Source organism: Globicephala melas, chromosome 13, assembly GCF_963455315.2.
Source record: "Globicephala melas chromosome 13, mGloMel1.2, whole genome shotgun sequence".
Lineage (NCBI taxonomy): Eukaryota > Metazoa > Chordata > Mammalia > Artiodactyla > Delphinidae > Globicephala > Globicephala melas.
The window spans coordinates 29877796-29899463 of record NC_083326.1 but is presented as its reverse complement, the minus strand read 5'-3'; the positions used below and the strand labels follow the sequence as shown (position 1 = coordinate 29899463).

Sequence of the window (21668 nt, the reverse complement as noted above, 5' to 3'; positions counted from 1 at the left end):
TATAAAACCATAGATTTAACTAACACACCCTTCTGTATGTATAATAATTAAATTAGCATGTTTGTATTTCCTCTTCCTTTTCCTCCTATGAATTTACACTAAGAAAAATTATATAATAAACTAAAATTGGATTGTAAACTCGTATAGTATACTTTATAATAATTTTGAAACACCTATTTGTCCTGTGTTCTTAACTTCATTACAAATTCCTCAAGAGCGAGGATGTTGGTTTTGGCAGCCCCGCTTCCCCATCTCTCTAGATAATAAGTACTCATGTCATTGCTAACAACTGATGACCTCTTTCTCCTAACATGTTCTTTTTTCTACCAGCCTTGGCAGAAGTCTTCCTTCTCATCAGACAGGCCTATACGATGCTTCTGACCATTCCCTATCCCTTTACTTCGGCCTATGCTAGACTAGGCCTTAGGAGTTTGCCTCCGGCAGAACCTTCGCCCAGACCATCTACCACCTGGCAGCTCCTACGGACACGTGGACCCAAGGGCGTCACGCCTCCGATGATTCCCCTATTATCCAAGACAACGTTAAAGATCACCCCAGATCAGCCCCCTTCCCTGGCCGACGGGTGGAGGCAAACAAAATCTTGGCGGGAACAAGCAAGGGAGAAAAAGCGTGGGCGCCGAGGTGGGAATGAGGCGCCCCGCGTGGGTCAGCGCGGCGTCTCTTCCCCGCTCTTGATTTTGCGGACTGGAGCGCGCACCTACCCGGTCGCGGCGTCTTTGGGGGCGGGCCCGCGGGGCGGGGCTGGGGGAGGGTCTTCGGGGCACAGGGCGGGGATTGACGGCGGGTTCGGGGGGCCGGGTCGGCGAGCCCTGGGCGGGGCGTTGGGTGAGTCCTCGGGGGCAGGGGGCGTGTCCTCCAGACTCGGGAGGTGGATCCTCAGGGCGCGAGTCTGGGCCTTGAGGCTCGTGGGGCGGGTCCTCGGGAACGTGAGCCGGTTTTCTCGGCGTGGGGCGTGTCCTCGGGGAACAGGTCCTCGGGACGCGGGGCGGGGACAGGCGACTGATCCACGGGGCGCGGAGCAGGACGTGGGCCCTTGGGGCTCGTGAGGGCGTGCCCTCCGAGCTCCGGGCGTGTCCTCGGGGTACGAGTGCTGGCGACGCGGGGCAGGTCGTCGGCGCGCGGGGCGGGGCGTGGGGCCGGGTTCTCTGGGTACGGGGCGGGGATTGGCGGCGGATGCTCTGGGCGCGGGGCGGGGATTGGTGGCGGATACTCTGGGCTCCGGGCGGGACGTAGGTTCTAGGGGCTCGGGGGGCGGGTCCTCGGGGCGGCGCGCGCCGGCTTCCCCTGCTCCTCCCGCGCGCGGCCCCTGGAGTGCCCAAGGCGCGCGGCCAGCCCAGCTCGGGCCGCTGCACTCGAGCTGCCCCGCGGCCGAGCGAGCGCGGGCCGGGGTCGGGGCCGCGGCGGTGGGTATTGCACCCAGGGTCCTTCTGCAGCCCCCGTAGCGAGGAGCGAGGGCGAAGACGAGGCTAAGCGGGGCCGGAACCATGAACCGGAGTTTCCACAAGTCTCAGACCCTGCGCTTCTACGACTGCAGCGCGGTGGAAGTCAAGAGCAAGGTGAGCCGGGGGCCGGCGGTCTGCGCCCCCCACCCCCGCGAATGAATGGGCACCCCGAAGGGGACTGGGAGGTGCGAGACGGGCCGGCGCCAACTTTGGAACGCGGCGCCGTCCGTGGGATGTGCAGGGGTCCCGCAATCCTTCCCGCCCCTGCGCGCGCACAAAGCCCGGCAGCCCGATAGGGTTCAGCTGGAGCCCCGGCGCTCGGAGGGCCGCGCGGCCGCCTGACCCTTCGCGAGAGCGGCTCTTTTGTTCCACAAGCTGGCGGCGACCCGGCGCGCCGCACGGTGGAGGGGCGACATTTCCGGGGCGACCCAGGGGCTGCTCGGATTCGGGGCCGTGGAGGGGCCTCGGGGGCCCGGGCCAGGGGAGGGCCCTGGCCGCGCCGCCTCCTTCATTGCGGAGGAGTCTCGGAATCGGTGAGGGGAGACGGGCAGCCGGTCCCCGATTCCCGGACCGGACCCCCAGCTCCCGGCCCGGCCCTCTGTACCAGTCCCTCAGCCTCCCGGCGCGCCCCAGGCCCAGATTGCCCGGGCGCGCCGGGCCGGCGGCCCCTCCCGCTGCCCGCGCCCCGGCCCCAGCGTGCCCGAACTTGCGGGTTGCTGTGCGCGTTTGGGTAATTGGCTGATAGGATCTGGCGCTTCTGCCCTTTGCGGGGGCGGCTACTTCGCGGCAGACGCTTTTGTCTGCGAGGGTCTCAGTGGTGGACCCCGCGGCGGAGGAGGAGTTGCAGTTGTTCAGGGTCCTGGAGGGAGGGGGCTCAGCTTACCGCTGCCTGGGATCCGGCTCTCGCCCGTTCTCTGCGTGCCCCCCGCCTCGGTCAAGCAAGGCAGAGGCAACTGAGTGGTTGGTGGGAGGGGGCCGGACCCGAGGGTGGGCTCTGACCTCCAACTCTGCGCACGCTTGGGTCGCGGGGCGTGTGTGACCCGGTCCGGTCTCTGGGAAGACGAACCCGGCGGCCCCCTGCCTGGGTTGCCCCTACCGGGCAAGGGGGGTGCTTTGGCGTAGGAGTTCCAGGGCTTCCTCCGAGGATGGGGGATTCTGTGCGGGAACCCCACTGCAGTGAGTTGCGGCATTTCATCACCATCTTGTTGGACAGTCTTTTTAGGAACCCCTCATCTCTAACTACCCCGTGTGCTAATTCCGGGACCCTTGCCCTGCACTCCTCCCCGCTTTTAGCCCCAGAGTGCCCACACCCCGGAATCAGAAGTGCCCGCTGTGAGTTGCGTGGGGGAGAAGAACTGACAGGCGTGAGTGGGAGCCCCAAATAATTGACGTTTCTTCAACTCAGTGGGAAGGTGGCTTTGTGGAGCTCATTGTCGCCTGCAGTAGCCACTGAGCCCGTGTGGTGTTTCGTTTTAACTGTTTATTTTGAGATCATCACAGATTAACAGGCAGTTGTGGAAAAGAATACAGAGACTTCCCCAAAGGTAACATCTTGTATCACAGTGTCGCATTCAGGACCTCATCAGACTTGTTCACGGGGTGTTTTTGGGTCACACACTTTTGTCGTGTGCTCATTCCTGAGACCCAGCACGGTCACAACACAGACCACTTCGAACGCAAGGGTACCTCCTGCCGCCCTTTCACAGTGGCAGTTTGGTTCTAAGTGATTAACATCACATGCTGTTCCTGAGTCTCACTGGCCACATCCCCTGTGCTCAGTAGCCACGGGCGGCTTGCAGCTGCCTGACCAGATTCAACTCCAGAGGGTCCGTCCAGAGGGACAGCCCTGGAGGAAATGGCCTCACCAGGCCTTATCTTGCAGTTCTGCACTGTGGACACTGTGAGGACCCCTGGGGACTGGAGAGTAGGCATCTGCCTTTGCCTCTCCTGGGGAACCGGGGGCTGTGGGCGTTCGGGTGGCCCAGCGGATTGCCTCAGGCTGCCCCACCTTCTTGACTGCCCAGTGAAGAAGGGGCACTGCCCCATGGCCCAAGCCTGGGTTCAAGTGCAGATGCATTGAATGCTCCACCGGGGGTGAGTGGCAGAGCGAGAGTTTTGGTTGAATTTGGGAGCACCCCTGGCAGGCCACACCAGCCTGGGCCCTGCCGGGCTGGCTGGTTATACACACAGCACCATGACTGACCCCCGCCCTTTTGGAAGAGGGGGCTTGCCTTACTGTTTGTCCAGAGGGTCCACGCGGCTCGTGCGTCTGTACACGCCCTCCCACCCACCCACTTGGTAGTGAATACTTGCACGCATGGAGTCCATCTGTGCAGGGAGCGTTAGTCCAGCTGCTGATGTCAAAATATGGGAGGCCAGACGTTACGACAGTGATGTCTTTCCACCATCTAAAGGTAGCACCGTAACACCTGGGTTTGTATGTGGAGGAAGTGGTGCCCGGGAGCTGAGTCCGGCCGGTTCTGCCACCTACCCTTTGGAGTTTTCAGGCAAGTTATTTAACTGTTCTGAGCCTTAGTTATTTCATCTGTAAAATGGTCATTGTACCTATTCCACTAGCCCCCCAGGATCAAATGAGGTAATGAATGTGAAGTACTTTTAAACCGCAGAGCACCCACAATTGTAAGAGTTAAGCACTGCAGGTCAGGATTCTGTGGCATTTCAGGATATCAGGTCTGAAAATCTGATCCTCTCAGAATTTTTGGCATTAGCCATCTGCCACAGCTGGTCAGTTCCCAAAGCGTCGGAGGCAGAGACATTATCTTGACCTGGTGGGTCTTCCCCATCGTATAGCCCCTGGCTCTCCCCCAGCATTTCTGTTTTAATACCTGTCATGCATCTGTTTCTCTCCCCACCAGCTGCATTTCTCTGCACTTTGGAGTATAATTGCTTTACAGTGGTGTGTTAGTTTCTGCCTTATAACAAAGTGAATCAGCTGTATGTATGCATACATCCCCATAGCCCCTCCCTCTGTGTCTCCCTCCCACCTTCCCTATCCCACCCCTCTAGGTGCACGCACTTCTGACTCCCCAGTTCTGGTTCATGGGGCCGCCATTTCACACTCACTCTTTTTCCTCTCTCCCTGTAAGACCTGCAGCGGGGAGGGGCTGTGCAGCTGTCTGCGGGAGCATGTTTCAGGCCGAGGGGAGCAAGTCTTGGCCCATCAGAGGGGCAGCAGGAAGGCCAGTGCTGGGGGAGGGGTCTGCAGGGGCAGAGTAATTGGGGATGACTTGTTTGAGGAGAAGGCAGAAGGCCGCCCGGGGCCATTGCGAGCCACAGGCCTGAAAAGCCTAGAGGAGCACAGCTACCCATGTCCGCAAGCTGCTGTTCACTGAGCCCTCACCCTCTGGCTGGAGGCCCCTGTGTTAAATGAGGCCCGTGTTGTCCCGGTTTCCTTACCCCTCAGGCCTCATCCGTGTTCTCTTCAGCCTCTGGGTCCCGTTTATGTGGCTTTCCCCCCACCTGAAATGTTTTCTCGAAGAATCTGCCCTATCCTGACCACCCTCTCCTACAAGGCCCATCTGATGTCTTCACCAGGCCAAGCCTTATGCATCCTCTGACCCCTTCCCCGTGTTTCTCTCATCTTACGGCCTTTGTCACGGTGCTGGTGACAGGAACCCAGGACTGTGTTTACACCCCCATGGCTTGTTGTGTTCATTGTGTGAGGGGAGAGTAACACCTCTAAAGGTTTTAATCCAGTTTTGGCTGCTTGGTTTAGGTAATGTTGGAGACGTTTCTGCATTCTAAACAAATACATTATCATTGTAGAAAATGTAGAAACCATAACAGGCACAAGGGGGTAATTCTCACATCCAAAGTGTGGTCGCGTGTCCTTCTGACCCTTTATTATGCATGTATACATGCAGATGTCTTTGTTTTACAGAATCAGAGGCATATTTTATAGGTATATTATTCTGTAGCCTTCAAGTTTCCGCCTTGAACTTAACAGTGAAGTGTTTTCTCATGTCATTAATAATTTTAGAAAACATATTTTTGAAATGACTACGTAGTATTCCATCTTATGTGTAAACCATAATTAATCTAACTAATATCCTATTGGGTTATTTCCAGTTTTGTCCTAGAATAAACAATGCTGTGAATAACAACTTTGCATTTAAATCTTTATATAAAGAGTACATATAGAACGTATATCATAAAAAGTATACAAAGAATACTGATTCCCTTAATTCAATGCAGAACTTCTATTATGTCTTTAGGACAGATTCCTAGAAGTGAAATTACTAAGTGAAAAGTCTGCACATGTTTAAGGCTTTGAGTACGTATTGTTGAATTTCCTTCCAGAAAGTCTCTTCTATACATGTGTACCTTGTTGCATGTCTAGCCCTCTCCCTCCCTCCAGTCCTGGGTATTTTCTTATTCTATCCCATTTAGATAAGTGAAACACCACCCCATTTAATTTGTTTTCTTGGGTTATTAGTGAATAGAAAATTCTTATATTTGTTAGCTACTTTATGTCTATTTTTAGCTGCCTGTCTCCTTCCACCCTTCTTTCTTTTGATTAGTGTTCTTATTTTCTACTGAGTGATGGAGCTGCTCGTCCCAGGAGATTTTCCAGTCAGTGCAGATGGTGCTAGGTGACAGTGTTCCCTGTGGTCCCAGATCTTGTCTCTGCCGAGGTTGTCGGCTGCCTGGCCATGCCCTTCCACCTGGGGGCTGGAGCCTGGGCCAGGCCCTCCCCATGGGGTGGCTGGGCACTTGCCTCCTGTGGGCCAGTTGAGAACCGCCTGACAGTTTGACTCACCTCTGTGTTTGGCCACACCCTTTTAAGATTCCGGTTTTGTTGTATCCGTGCATGTCTGTGTTTAAACAGGTTCGGTAACTTGATTTGGGGAGTTGCATCTAGAGGAGACTCTCATCAGGGACCCAGGTGGGGAGTGTCAGTCTGGTGGGCATGGATGGTGTTGCAGCCCACCTCCTGTGGGTCTGTGACCCGTGAGCAGCAGAAAGCCCTATGGGCGTTCCTAGGGGCACCCCAGTTAGCAGGGGTTCAAGCCCTTTCCTAGGACCCATGACATTTCAGATAGAGGGCTCTTCCAATTTTAGGGAAGGAAAGGAGTGTCAGGGCCTGGGAGATGCAACCATTCAAGGTTGCTTCTAGGTGTCAGAAGCTCTAATGTTTGTGAATCACATCCTGAATCGGCGAAAATAGAGAGGCATCCTGCCCCTTTCCCATGAAGGGGCCTCCTGGACTTTTAGAGACAAGCAAGGAAGGAGCTTGGAATGACGATGGCAGAGGCGTCTGTGAAAGGGGCCTCAGGGCTCTGGGGGTTGCATTTGGTCAACTAGCTGTTTCCGTGTTTATAGGCTCCCTACTTCCTCTCGGCAGATTTCTCCTCAGCTGTGAACCTGGGGAGCAGTGTGAGGTGCTGTGCCCCTTTCTAGCCCCAACACACACCTGGTAGCCCTCCTCTGAGGCTGCCCTGAACACACGAGGGGTAGAGAGATGGTCCAGGCTGGGTGCTGCCCTCTGTGTATAGGTTGCATTCAAAGTATTTCTTAGTATTTGGTTAACCACATACATATATATTCTAAATACATTACAAATAATAATTCATTAGTCCCCATCACAGCCTTGCCGGATGGGTTCTGTTATAACCTCCCTTACACGAGAGAACACTGAAACGTCAAGGTGGCGCCACTAACCTGGCCCAGGTCAGGGGGCTCAGGCAGTTCGGCTCCAGACCCCATGCTCTTTACCATGAGCGGTCTGTGGCCCTGTTGGAGGAGGACTGCTGCCCCTCTCCCTCTGACAAGCCCTCAAGTCCAGGTCCGGATACTGACGCAAGTGTTCACAGCTCACCCCGTGTAGAATGAGGCAGTCCCTCTCGGGCTGTCTGGATCTGGAGTTTGGAAGGGTTAGGCCTAGTGCTTTGTGGGGAGGAAGCTCTACTTTTCTTCCATCCGGGAGCAGTTTCTAGCCGTGTGGCCTTGAGGGAAGTCCAGTGTTCAGTAGTCATTCTTAAAAGCCTGTCATCCATTGATGTATTCATTTACTGAGCAACTACAGTGTGACAGGTGTGGGGTTCGTGCTGCGGTACAAAGGTAACCAAGACAGCCAGTATCCTCACCTTAAAAACGTATGATCCAATGAAGGATCAGTCACTGATGGGCATATCGGAGTGGGTGGATGCGGGGGTCCTTCATTCTGATATCCGAAGTATCACCAAATCCACAGTTTCACATCCTGAGACCAGAGGTTTCCGGTGCATCCTGGCTGTCTTGCCCACATAGCAAGAGCAGTCGGTGCTCGGGCATCTAGGAGCTGCTCTTATCTTCTCTGGCGTCAGCAACAGCGGTGCCCCCACGGGTTGCTTTGAGATGAGTCAGAGCATCTTCTCCTCTCCTTGCTTCCAGAAGCAGCTGGGCTCTGGTCCCCACTTGTACGCGTCTGGGGACTCTAGCTCTCTCCCTGTGCTGCCTTTCTCAGTAGCACGCTCCAGGGAAAACATTCGGCGGCTAAAATGTGACAAGCAGTGCTTTGCATGCAGTAGGTACCCAATAAATGTTAGTTGAGTTGAAATCAGATGATTTTCCTGATAGCTGCTAGTTCAGAAGTGGTCTGTCAGGGTACTTTCAAAAAGAACTGCTTTTTGGGGCAGGTGACCAAAGCTGGATTCACCAATTGACTTATTCCCAGGGCATCTCTGAGAGGGGTCAGGGGCCTTGTCATCTGCCTGCTAGTGCCCCGGAGGGGAAGGGAGAGAACGGGGTAGCAGATGAGCTGAACAAAGAAGAGAAAATTTGGAAGTTCAAAGGAAGCTGATTTAAAAGTCCACGTGGACACGGCTGCTGTTGTTAGTGTCTCCTTATTTCCTTAGTGCTAAATTGTAGGCTGAGAGCTGCAGGGGCCCAGCTCGGGGCATGTCATCAGAACCAGCTCCTGTGCATCTCCACGAGTGCTGCCCACCCCTCTTCCCTGTAAACCCCATTGGCCCTACCTGCTTCCTCTGCCAGAGCTGCCTGGGCAGCCCTGTGTTACGCATAGGATAGGGGTAGCAGGACAGGGCTCTCACTGTTACAGCTGGGACAGCAGTTACCTTCGATGCCTCCTTTCCCTGTCCCCTAAGTTCAGTGCTTCCCAGGTTCCTGGGGGCCAGGGACATGTGTCCCGCACCCCACCATCCGTCTCTCCGACTCGCCAAGACTGTGTTCCTCTGGGGCTCTGCAAAGATGCTTGCTGGCAGAGGAGACCAAGCGGGTGGGCTCCTCTCACCATCCCCAGCCAGAGCATGCGCTCTGTATTTTGGGGTATATGTGTAGCTTTTTACTTGAGGGAAGTAAAAAAAAAGCTTTTGCCACTTAAGGAGTGTGGAAAGCACCCAGAGCCTCCTGCATGGCCCATCCCTGTTAAGTTCTTAGCTTGTCACTCTCCCCAGGTCCACGGGCTTGTCACCCTCCCCAGGTCCACGGGCTTGTCACCCTCCCCAGGTCCACGGGCTGACCGTCTGCAACCCGATCGTCTCCTACACTTATGCAGGAAGCTCTGCCATGCCTCAAGGCTGAAACAGCTGCCTTTTCAGGAAACTGCTCCAGCGCCGCCTCACACCAGGGAATCTCTCCTGTGTGGAGTGCGGTGTGTGTGACAGTGAAGTACACTAACCTCAGGCGTGTGGCTTGATGAAATTTTACATGTTTGCACACCCGGTGAGCACTGTGCACACAGTGTGGGACATTTCGGCTTTCAGGAAGTGCCTTCGTGCGCTGTATAGTCAGCCCCCATCCCCAGTGTAACCGCCAGCAGGGTCTCTGTCACCAGAGATGAGCCTGCTGGTCGTCAGGCGCGATGTCACAATGCAGTCTGTGTCCGCAGGGTCCATCCGTGTTGTGTGCATCCAGAGATCTGTTTTTTATGGATTCAAAGTATTCCTTTGTGCAGAAGATGTGGCACATACATACAATGGAATTTTACTCAGCCATAAAAAGAAACGAAATTAAGTTATTTGTATTGAGGTGGATGGACCTAGAGACATACAGAGTGAAGTAAGTCAGAAAGAGAAAAACAAATACCGTATGCTAACACATATATATGGAATCTAAGAAAAAATGGTTCTGAAGAACCTAGGGGCAGGACAGGAATAAAGACGCAGACGTAGAGAATGGACTTGAGGACACGGGGAGGGGGAAGGGTAAGCTGGGACGGAGTGAGAGAGTGGCATGGACATATATACACTACCAAACGTAAAATAGATAGCTAGTGGGAAGCAGCCGCATAGCACAGGGAGATCAGCTCGGTGCTTTATGACCACCTAGAGGGGTGGGATAGGGAGGGTGGGAGGGAGGGAGACGCAAGAGGGAGGGGATATGGGAACATATGTCTATGTATAACTGATTCACTTTGTTATGCAGCAGAAACTAACACACCATTGTAAAGCAATTATACTCCAATAAAGATGCTAAAAAAAAAAGTATTCTTATGCATCCGTCTGTGTTGCTGGAGGTCCAGGCAGCCAAAGCCTCCTGTGAGCTCCCCTTCAGCGTGCTTGTGAGTTTCACTAGCCGTTCTCGGTGCTGCTGGGGGCCGGCTGGCGGAGGCCCTCGTCAGGCTAGCGCACAGCCCACTGTGGCTCTTCTGGAGCGTCAGGTGTGCGGGCTCCGACCCTGGACTTGGGTGGATTTGGGTGGAGCAGCTGTTGTAGGGTTCTGAGGGTTAAGGAGTTCCCGAAGGCCTTGAGCCACAGCTTATTAATAGGTTGTTGATTACTGAATCCAAACAAATGAGGAATTTGTCTTACAGAATTGAAGGGCCTTCCTAGTCCTTCCTTTATTTATTTTAAAAAATATTTATGTATTTATTTATTTGGGTTGTGCCAGGTCTTAGTTGCAGCGCGCGGGATCTTTAGTTGCAGCACGCAGACTCTGAGATGCAGCATGCAGACTGTCAGTTGTGGCACGCAGGCTCTGAGATGCAGCACGCAGACTCTCAGTTGTGGCACGCAGGCTCTGAGATGCGGCACGCACGCGGGATCTAGTTCCCCGACCAGGGATGGAACCCGGGCCCCCTGCATCGGGAGTGTGGAGTCCTACCCACTGGCCCGCCAGGGAAGCCCCCCCTCCCCCGCCCCGGTCTTTCATTTAATTCTGCAGTTTGAGTTGCTGCTGTCCTGCCTTCCTCTGCCCCACTTTACCCCATACTACCTTGCGTGGGCCCTTCTGGTGGGCCAGGTGCTCGGGGAGAAACTGAGACATGACACGAACAAGGACGGGCCTGGTGCTGCTTGACGGGTCCAGGACAGCTCGTGTCACGGTCTCTTTCTTTTTTTGAAGTTTATTTATTTTTTATACAGCAGGTTCTTATTAGTCATCTGTTTCATACCCATCAGTGTGTACATGTCAATCCCAATCTCCCAGTTCAGCCCACCACCGCCCCCCCCGCCACTTCCCCCCTTGGTGTCCGTACGCTTGTTCTCTATCTCTGCCACAGTCTCTTTGGTGACGGTGCACAGTTGTCCTTTTGAAAACTGTCTGAGTTTCCCACGCGGAACGAAGACCCCCACGGCGGCCTTGACCGTGGCGGGCTGTGGAGCCAGGAGCTTCACGTGGCCTTCACCTAGGGGTGTCCCTGTGTCGCCCTGCAGCTCACCACTCGCACGCCTGAGGATGTTGGTGAGCTGCACCCTTTGCCTTCGGGAATTACTTCGCTCTCCCTCAAAGTCCTGCCTAGTGATCCGGCATGTTTATTTTCCGTTTCACGGCGTGAGTGTGCCTGTCGAAAGCTGGATTGTATGTCCGTCAGTCTACAGAGCAGATCTCTCTGTGCCTTTGCTTCCGAGACAGGACGTGGGGCACTGATGCACAGGGGCAGAAAGCGCCCCCGACGGCCTCCTTTGGGGGTGCGTGTTGCCGTGGAAGGACCCTGGGGTCCCTGGTTAAGGGCTGTGGAAAAGAACTGTGAGGACCATTAAGCGGCTGTCTTTCCATGGTCAGCTATGCTAGAGGAACTGGGAGACTAAAGGAATGTTCGCGTCCTGTTTTCCACGCTTGGGGGCCTGAGCGACTGCTTCCCCACCCACAAGCCCTGCCCTTACTTCCCTCGCTGGCCTGGAATAATGATGGGCTGCTGCTGTGGGGCAAACTACTCTGCCTGCACGAAGGTCCTTCACACAGAGGAGGAGGTGGCCCCTGTCTCCTGGTAGCAGCTACAGGTGCAGGACGCGCGGGGCACCCGCATTGCACAAGGACGTGCTCCTTTGGCCTGGAAGGGGATGCAGAAGCCCGTACGTCTGGACGCTCTCGTGGGCAGCAGTGTGTCGGGTTCTCCGGAGAGGAGCTGCCCTGGAGCAGCTTTGTCCCTGCTCGTCTCGAGCTCGGAGTCACCGGTCCTGTGCACCGCCGCCCCGAACTGGGAGCAGTTTCCCAGGAATGCGACCGCACTGCTGGTCAGTGGTGCCTCCGCTCAGCCCACCCGGTGGTGGGTCACAGACTCTGGTCACCGCCAGGCCGAGGATCCGCAGGGACCAGCCCTTGAGAGTGAGCAAGCATGTGCTATCGGGGTTGCCCTGCAGTCCTTCCTGGAGTGAGGTTCTGCGGAACGCACAGTCTCTGGGCTCCCTCCCTGCCCTAGGAGCTAGGTCCAGACTGGTGGGAGCGGTTGCCACCCAGGTCACCTCACCTGGAGGAGAGTCCAGGCAGGTGTGACCTCTCGTCAGTTTCCGTGGCGTCTCATGGTTGCAGCTTCCCTTCTCGGAGCATCGGCTGTGTACCAGCTTCCTGCCGGCCCTTCTGCCGGGTGCTCATCACAGATGTTTTCCTTGACGCTCATGACACCTTATACATGGGCTGTAGAGGGGAGGACCTGGGGTCTTGACCAGGCTGTTAGCTCGCCCAGCCAAGGCCCCAGCCAAGTGGCAGAATCAGATCTTAAACCCTCACTTGCTGTGCCGTCCTGCTTCCCATCTAGTTATTATCCCCTGGTTCCACCTCATGGAGGACAGACAACACCTACCTGGTCCAGACGTGCTCTGAAGTCACAGCGCGTGTCTCTCCACCTTCCTCCCCAGCACCTCCTGGACACCAGCTCAGGGCTGCGCTGCTTCTTAAATATCCCTCCTGCATCCTGTGAAATCCCCTCTCCTCGGCAGCCCCATGAGCTCTGGCCTGTGTACAGTCTGACTGGAGGGAGATGGGGAGGGTACAGGGAGAGCCTTTTCCTCTGTAGCACTGCAGAGGCTCTTTGCAACTGTGGTCAGTATCAGCGGTGACCTCCCAGGTCCCTAGCGCACTGGCCATGTGACTCAGTGGAGGCCCCTTGGATTGCAAGGCTGGGGTGGGCAGCACCTGCTCAGCTTAGCTCTGAGTCCCCATGCAGAGATCGGGGTTAGGGCCACACTCCTGAGCACAGCTTTTCTCTCACAGAGTTATAAAAAGGTGGTTTCGTTGTGAAAAATGCCCTGAACAACAGCTGCCTGCCAGTGGCGGAAGAGACAGGGCCTGTGGAAGCCGCGACTCGCATTCAGAAATCAGGAAGGTGGCTCAGCTGAAGGAGGGAACGCTGCTGTTGGGGGCCCGCGAGCTTCCTGCTCTGTCATTTATAAACCCACACCGGCAAAAGGCCTCACTTTATGATGCTGGCAAGTCTGACTCTGAGGAGGGCTCAGTACAGCCCTGGGAATGCGTGTGGAAGGTCTAGCTCAGTGCAAAACTTCTCCATGCGTGCTTGGCCAAGAAGAGCAAAAGCTCCGGGAGCAAAGCGGATCGAGTGCGAGCTGGTGACCAGCTGCTGTTTGCTGGAATCTCACTCCAAGCAGCACATGGACGTGTATTCAGTTCTCACAACAACCCTACGAGGAATATGCTTTGTCCCTCTTTTACAAAGGAGGAGATAGGCTTGGAGAAGTTGAAATTATCGAGTCACCCAGCCAGTCAAGGTGAGTCAGGACTTTGAACCTAGTACACCGGTCCAGAGCCTTCGCTCTCAGTGACTCTGCCTTTTGTGTGATAAGCTACCACTGGCCCAGGCAGCGTCCCGCCTCAGCCCATCCCCTCCCTGGACACTGACGGTTTTCCATGCACCCTGAGCTCATGTCCGAATGTGACCTTGCCTCCCCACTCAGGCTGGGGCTCCAGTCCTCTGCCTGAGCGGATTTCTGTTCCAGGAAAGTTCTGTGAAGGCAAAGACAGATGAGCACCCTGGCATTTGCCTCCACACTCTGGCCCAGGTGGACCTTCCAGTCCGCCAGCCCCACCTCAACACCAGGGTCTCCCTGCATGTTTACCCCCAGCTTCTAGAGCAGCCCGACTCTGGTTCATGCTGCTAACCCCACCATGGCCCCCCTTTGTCCACGCTGTCAGCTGGTCTGGGTGCCGTCCCTTCCCACGTAGAGTGTCCCTGTCCCTTGGAATTCTCACCCACACCATGGGCGCTCTTTAGGTCTTGTCTAAATTCTCCCCTGTATTAGCCTCAGTTCCTTCATTTACTAGCCTTGTACCCGTGCACTGTTATGGAATCCTTCCAGGCCTCAGTCTCCTGGTCTGTAAAATGGGAACAGTGACACCTCAGGGTCACGTAGAGCATGCACGCAAAGCTTGGCGCCCACCACACCTCCTCTACCACAGTGGAAACCCCTGCCAGGCAGGGACCACAGACCATATTCCTAAATCTCTCCTCCATTCTCAGCCCTGCCCCACCGCTACATTTAGCAGTACTGGGTCCACGGGTGCCGGTCACGCATTCATGAGCAGAGGAGTGTGTGCCCACCTGTCTGGAGCACACGTGGGGCTCGTAGAGGTGACCACAAGTGCAGTGGGTTCTCAGTCCCCAGCAGCTGTCTGGCAGCCTCATGCAGGAATTGGTGCTTGTCTGAGCAGTTGTGCAGGTGCTGACAGCTGTACCACCATTGCTGTGAATTGAGGTGGGTGGACGGGGCACAGCAAGGGGCCAGGCTCCGCCCCATCTGACTCACAGGTCTGTGGCCCGATTGTAAACTGTCCCAGCGTGTCAGCCCAGGAGGTCGTCCCATGGCAGGTCCCACGCTCTGACAGATGCCTCGTTAGGACGACAGCCTGTGCTACCTGATCATCCCATAAATGGAGGTCTCTCCACAGTTTTCCACGTGGCATGCTGTGTACACATGTTCCTTGGCCCCTTCCTGAAATGGTCCCGAGGTGCTGGCGTTTACCCTATGAATGTACACTCCTGAGATCTTTTATGGTTGGAATGTCGTGTTGATTGTGACTCCAGGACCCACCCCGATGAAGAGCAGGCCATAGGTCACAGCCCACAGGGCTGCCCCAGCAGCCTCCTGGTGCACACAGTGAGGTCCTGCCCCCCGGTGCCTGGGCTGTTGGGAGCTCCTTCGGGCCACATGTGGGTGATGTGCTGCAGCCCCTTCTCCATCTGTTTGTTGCTTTTCTCATGCGCACAGTTTAAACCAGGGCCTGTGTCATGCCGCTTCTTCGTTTACGTTTCTCAGTTTGTCATTACACATTTGCACATGTGATTACTGTTCAGCGTCTCAGTGTTGGGCTCTCAAGCTAAACCATCAGCCTCACGAAGACGCTCATCACTGGCGCAGGGCCTGGCCCGCATTGGGCATTCAGTGAAATCTTGTTGAATGAATGAATGAGTACTAAAAAGTAGCCCAGGGCTTCCCTGGTGGCGCAGTGGTTGGGAGTCCACCTGCCGATGCAGGGGACACGGGTTCGTGCCCCGGTCTGGGAGGATCCCACATGCCGCGGAGCGGCTGGGCCCATGAGCCATGGCCGCTGAGCCTGCGCGTCCGGAGCCTGTGTTCCGCAATGGGAGAGGCCACAGCAGTGAGAGGCCCGCGTACCGCAAAAAAATAAAAAGTAGCCCATAGTGGTTACTGGCAAGATGCTTACTGGGATGTTTATGACACTGCTTTTGAGACTTTAGTGTGCACCTGGGTCACTGGGAATCTTGTTAGAACGCAGATTCTGATTCCCTGTGCCTGGGCCCAGCCCAGAGAGCCTGGTTTCACTGGCCAAAGGTGGGCCGGGTGTACACAGCTCCCTGGGCTCTTGGCCTAGGCAGGAGTCCCAGGCCCGGGGTGGGCCTTGCTGCTTTGTTCTGTGTTGCACCCAAGTAAGTTTCAACCTGATTGGGATCACACTGTGGATTTACCGTTGGGTTGTGTTTTCTTTCACTGTCCATATTGTAAAGGCTTCCTTGAGCGCTAAAGCAGCACCTCTGTTGGCTTCATCGTGTTTCATCCTGCGCGCTGCTTCGTCTGTTTGACGAGCTTTTACAGTTTCCGTTTTTCACCGTATTTTGACGAAGATTTTCTATCAGAATCTACCTGTGCTTCTCTTCCTGTGATTGCTCTCACCTGAGAGGCCGGGGATGGTGGCCTTGGTATGGGGTGGTGCCCCGGGTGGGGTCGCCTGGGGGCGGAGCCTCTACCGCAGGATCCAGGGTGCTGGGCCGGGTCGCTTCCTGCAGTGAGAAGGCTGGGTAACGTGTGTGCGTCGTTTGAAGCCTGCGTTGTAAGACAGCCTTTACTTAAAAGGGGTCGTTCGTGTGTGGAAGAACATAGTAGCCCCCTGGATAACCCTCGGGTATCTTCAAGAGAAACACATTTTATAGTAGGAAAATGAGCAGAGGAATCCTGGGTGCTTCAGCCCCAGGCCGCTGCCAGGGAGCAGTCAGTGGGGATTGGAATGAGAAGATTTAGCATCTAGCATCCTCCTTGGTCCCTCAAGGTTAGGACAGAGTCTCAGGATCACTGGGAAGAGTCTAGCCCTGAAGATTTTTGAAGGAAAGTACTGCTTTCACAGTAATGGTCAAATGGTTACAGTGGTCAGAACCTCCCCACTAGTATGTAAGTCTCATGGCGGCAGACATTTTTTCTGTTTTGTTCACTTACGTGCCCCAGTGTGAGAGGTCGTACCTGCTTCTTGGAACCTCTCCATGGATATTCTCTGCGTGAGTGAGAGCAGCGGCCATACCTCATTACTAGCTGTCCACTCAGCAGATGTACTTTGAGTGCCTGCTCTATGCCAGGGTCAGTGGGGATAAAATGGAGACCATAGTTTTCTTTTTGAAGCTATAAAGTCCAGCTCATGAAAATATTTTTTCAATGAATAAGTTCCTCCTTGGGGTACTTCCCTGGCGGTCCAGTGGTTAAGGCTTCGCCTTGCAGTGCAGGGGGTGCGGGTTCTATCCCTGGTCGGGGAGCTAAGATCCACATGCTTCGAGGTCAAAAAAACCAAAACATAAGACAGAAACAATATTGTAACAAATTCAATAAAGACTTTAAAAATGGTCCACATCAAAAAAAAAAAGTTCCTACTTGGTAGTTTGGAGGAGTGAGTTCACATGAATGAAGAGACACATGTCACGTGAAACGACACTTTTGTAAAAGTGTCCTGGTGGTTCTTGGGGCCTCTCTTGTGAAAGGGAGCGGCAAAAGCAAACGATGCTTCTCGGATGTTCTCCTCTTTCTAGGGTCAGTTCTGCTGCAGGGAGGGTGTGGGGCGGGCAGTGGTGGGAGCGGCCTAGAGGCTCGGGGTCTACCTTCCTGCCGCAAATGCAGGGTGCCCACCACGTGGTCTCCAGCGGAGGGCACACCTTCAGGCAGCCACTGGGTCTGACTGAGACCCCCTGAGCCTCTGTGTCCTAAAGCTGGTACTTGATGTTGAGCTGTGCCCTCGGAAGCAGAGGCACAGCCAGAGTGTGTTACACCTGCCAGGTCACACCCCTTTGCAAATATTCACTGGAACAGTGCCTTTGCTGGTGAAGGTGTCTTCACTTTTGTGCTGACACGTGGCGGGCAGGGGCGGCTGGCATTCAGCTTCAGGTTGCTGGGATGTGGCAGGGCTGGCCTGAGGCGCGGGGCCTGCTTGCTGACTCCGTGCTCACATCTGCTGCATTCCTGTTTTGTCCGGTAATGTCAGCTTATAGACTTTTATTTTGACGCTGGTTAACACAGGTTTATTTCATTAATTCAATAAAGATTTGAGTGCCTACCGTCTAGCAGGGACCGTGCTAGGCTGCAGCAGACAGACCCTGCCCTCACGGGCTTGTGGTCTGGTGGCAGGTTCCTGCTTTCGCTCATACGGTAATTGAAAGTCTGTGGCTGCTTGGGGTTTGGGGGTAGCTTATAAGTGACTCAGTCACTAAGCAGATTTCAACAGGTAAAGACTCCTCCTTGATGCCTGGCTCCTCTGGCCTTGCCTGGTGAGTCTGACAATACCTCATCACGCCCCTGTGGGCACCTTGTGGGCACCTTACAAGCCAGGAGCCAGGTGACGTGCAAGTTTGAGATACCTACCTCATAGGACCACAAGCGTTCAGTAAAAGAATGTTTTTCAAGTACAGCAGATAAGTGGAAAATGCATAGAGTAGACCAGTGCATACAGTATGCTCCTGTTTAAAGAAGAGGGAATACGGATGCAAGCCACAGATACTGCTCTTACATGCAGGAGATGCCTTTTGAAGGCACTACAACTGAAATCATTGGTTCCTGTGCAGGGGACACTGGGTGGCTGGGATTCCTTCTGAATTTTGAGCTGTATGGTTCTATCCCATCCAAACCATAAAGATAAATGTACCAAACTGTGTGATCCTAATTGTTTAAAAAGCACACATGTTGGAGAAGCCTGGAGGAGCGTCCTCTCCCGAGCGCAGAGCTCTCTCAGTCAGCTGTCCCTCCCGGCCCAGGCAGGACTGGAACGGCCGCAGGACAGTGAGCCCTGGGCTCCAGTGGCACCTCAAGTGTCATACCAGACACCAGCCCTTGGCGTTTCCGCCCCTTTTTCGGTCCAGCATGAATCTTGCTGGTTTCTCCAGAGTGACTGTGTTCACAGGCACATGCGGTCGGCTTTTCTGACTGCCTCTGAGGCGAAGATTACCGTGAGTTGCATGCAGGAGAGGAAAGGATGCTTTTTTAAAAACAGCAGAGTATCTTAAGGAAATGATGAAGGAGGATAGAAATTCAGAGTTACAGACCTTTGTCCTTAAAGTTCAATTCCCCTTTTTTGTGAAAGGCAACCTGAAAGGGGAGGTGAGCTGGGGCTTGGGGGTGGTTGACTCAGACGCTGTGGCAAAGAGTGACCAAGTGCCCCTTTGCCTCTGGGTTTTAGCTGCCTACATCTAGGAGGGGGCAGCTTGAAAGTAACAGTAGTGTGGTGCGTTTCCTGCCCCCATATAGCTGTTAGAGACACAGCCACGGGTGCACCTTTACCTCCCACAGCCTTCCCCCAACTGATGGAAATGGTGATTGGTTGCCCCCCACCGGGGGCCGTCGAGGGACATCACGTGGGGTTCAGGCCCTAGGAGCCCTCCCTAGTTAGAAAGACAACAGTGGGAAAGGACCTAGGTGAGAAGACAATACCATTTATCATTCTCCTACCCTTGCCTTTGGTGTTAGACCACAGGAGGACGGCAGCTGCTTGACTCACTCAGTTTCTCTAGGAATGGTATTACGCCAGAGCTGCATCTTAATTATCAAAAATGTGCCATTTTAGAGTTTTTAAGCAAAGAGTAGCTAAGTGAGTTTAAGATGAAACCTGGGACCATGATTTCCGTCGTGAAAAGAATAAACTTTTTGGTCAGCTTGAAGTGGCAGCAGCTCCCTGCTGCAGAGGGCAGAGGGAACACAGGAGCAGAGTCAGAAAATGGGCTTTATTTCCAGCCTGGAGTCAAGTAGCTCTATGGCCTTGGGCGAATCTCTCTCTCTGAGACCCTCAGCATAGGAGCTTGGAAGTGCACTTCCACTGGGGAAGCTTATGATTTAATTGTGGGCGTGAAGACAGCTAACAAGACTTGCAGTGCACACCAAATGAGCCTTTCACGCTCTGAAGTAAATATGTTTCCATACAAAAAGGATTTGTTTAAACATGTGGATAACTGTAGAGAGAACTCCTTAGGTATCAAGAAAAAGAAAATTCTACATTTTGAATATTTTTAACCTGGAAAGTAAGGGATAATTATGGTAATGGTAATGAACTAACCTTGGAGTCACGTGACATTGAACGATGAAAATACATTTGTATTGCCAGAGCCTTGTGGCTCCGAAAACGTCATTCATATGGAGTTTTAGCTTCTAAACTGGATGAGAGGGACTGAGGGCCTTTTGCAGTTTGGGGTCAGGGTGGAGATGGGCGTGTGAAGGAGGCAAGTTCTGCCCTGTTCAGAGTGCCTGCCCTCTGTCTTCCCTACCAGCTCTACGCTGTTGGACCAATTCGAACTGGAAAAGCTTGCCCTACCAGCTTGGACGAAGTCTCACATCCCGTTCTCCTCTGCAAGGGCCAGCAGCAATGGCGGCGGGGCGGGGGGCGGGCTTCCCTGAGTTCTTTGTAAGTCTTCATCTTCCAAACTGAGGTGTGCTGGCAGGCGATGCTTGGACCCTTGGTCTCTTGGGATTTCCTGGGGCAAAAGCCGAGCCTCCGTGTGCACCAGCCAGTCCACCACCGTCTTCCGGGGTTTCCATATTTCTCAACGCAGCCGCCAATAAGCCTTCAATTGGCGGTTTAAAAAACTTATTCTTTGAAGTGAAAGTTACAAAAACAGCTCTTATAAGCTGTAATTTATATGAAATAAAATTCATACCTTTCAAGTGTAAATTCAGTAGTTTTTGGTATTTTCACAGAGTTGTGCGATCATTACTATTATTTAATTTTAGAACATTTTCTTCACCCCAAAAAGAAACCCCATACCGATTAGCAGCCATTCTCAATTCCTTTCTACTTCTAGTCCCTAGAAACCACTAGTCTGCTTTCTTTATGAATTTGCTTATTCTGTACATTTCATATGAATAGAATCATACAGTATATGGTCTTACGTGTCTGACGTCTTTCATTAACCATAATGTTTTCAAGGTTCAAATTTGTCGCAGCGTGTGTCATACTTCATTCCTTATTATGGCTGATATAGTGATATAGTAATATTCACTAATAGGGTATATACCACTTTTTGTTTATCCGTTCATCAGTTGATGGACATGGGGATACTTTTCACTCTTTGGCTATTGTGAACAATGCTGCTGTGAACATTCGTGTGCAAGTTTTTATGTGTTCATTAATCTTGGGTACATACCTGGGGGTGACATTTCTGGGCCACATGGCAACTCTTTGTTCAACATTTTTAGGAGCCAAACTGATTACCAAAGCAGACACGTATTTTATATTCCTACCAGAAATATGAGAGAGTTCAGACTCCTTCACATTCTTACCAACACATTGTCATCTCTCTCTCTTTTTTTTTTTCTGGCTGCACCTCATGGCATGTGGGATCTTAGTTCCCTGACCAGGGATCTAACACATGCCCCCTGCAGTGGAAACGTGGAGTCTTAACCACTGGACCGCCAGGGAAGTCCCTGTCATCTATCTCTTTGATTGTAGTCATCATAGTGGATGAAATGGTGGCTTATTACAGTTTTGATTTGCATTTTCCTAATGACTTATGATGTTGAGCTCTTTTCATGTGTTTATTGGCTATGTGTATATCTTCTTTGGAGAAATGTCTGTTCAAGTCCTTTGCCCATTTTAATAGGGTTGTTTGTCTTTTCATTGTTGAGTTTTAAGGGGTCTTTATATATTTTTGCAGCATTTTCCTCCCGGTCTGTAGATTATCTTTTCGCTTTGTTGAAGCACAGCACTTTCAGTGTTGATGAAGGCCAGTTTATCTAATTTATTCTTTTGTTGTTTATGCTTTTAGTATGATAGCGAAGAAATCATTGCCTAAGTGAAGTAATAAATTTAATCCTATGTATTCTTCTAAGAGTTCTATAATTTTAGCTCTCACATTTACGTCTGTGATTCAATTTTAGTTTAGCTGTATATGACATGAGGTAGGAGTCCAACTTCATTGTTTTGCCTGTGAGTATCAGATTGCCTCAGCACCATTTGTTGAAAAGACTATTCTCTTCCACTACTGAATTGCCTTAGCATTCTTGTCAAAAATCACTTGATCACAAATGTAAGGGTTACTTTCCTGGACTCCCAATTCTATAATGTTGATTATATGTCTACTTTGCCAGCATTAGTCTGTAAGTTTTGAAATTAAGAAGTGTGAGTCCTCCCTGTTCTTCTTTTTCAAGGATCTTTTGGATTTTCTGGGTCCCTTGCATTTCCACATAAGTTTTAGGAACAGCTTGCCAGTTACTGCAAAAGGGCGGCTAGGATTTTCATAGGGCTTGAAATGAATTTGCAGTCAAGTTGGGGATTGTTGCCATCTTAACAGTCTTAAGCCTTGCACTTCATAAGCAT

General features: G+C 53.0%; 1 protein-coding gene across 1 annotated transcript in view; it reads left to right on the top strand.

The window, feature by feature from the left end:
- Window positions 1-1372: 1372 nt before the first annotated feature.
- The window catches only part of PARD6G (par-6 family cell polarity regulator gamma), a 105838-nt gene continuing 85542 nt past the window's right edge, over window positions 1373-21668 (top strand). Inside the window, exon 1 of the mRNA XM_030868275.3 lies at window positions 1373-1577. Coding sequence (XP_030724135.1) covers window positions 1506-1577 — 72 coding nt within the window. The 5' untranslated portion in view covers window positions 1373-1505. The remainder of the gene's footprint in view (window positions 1578-21668) is intronic.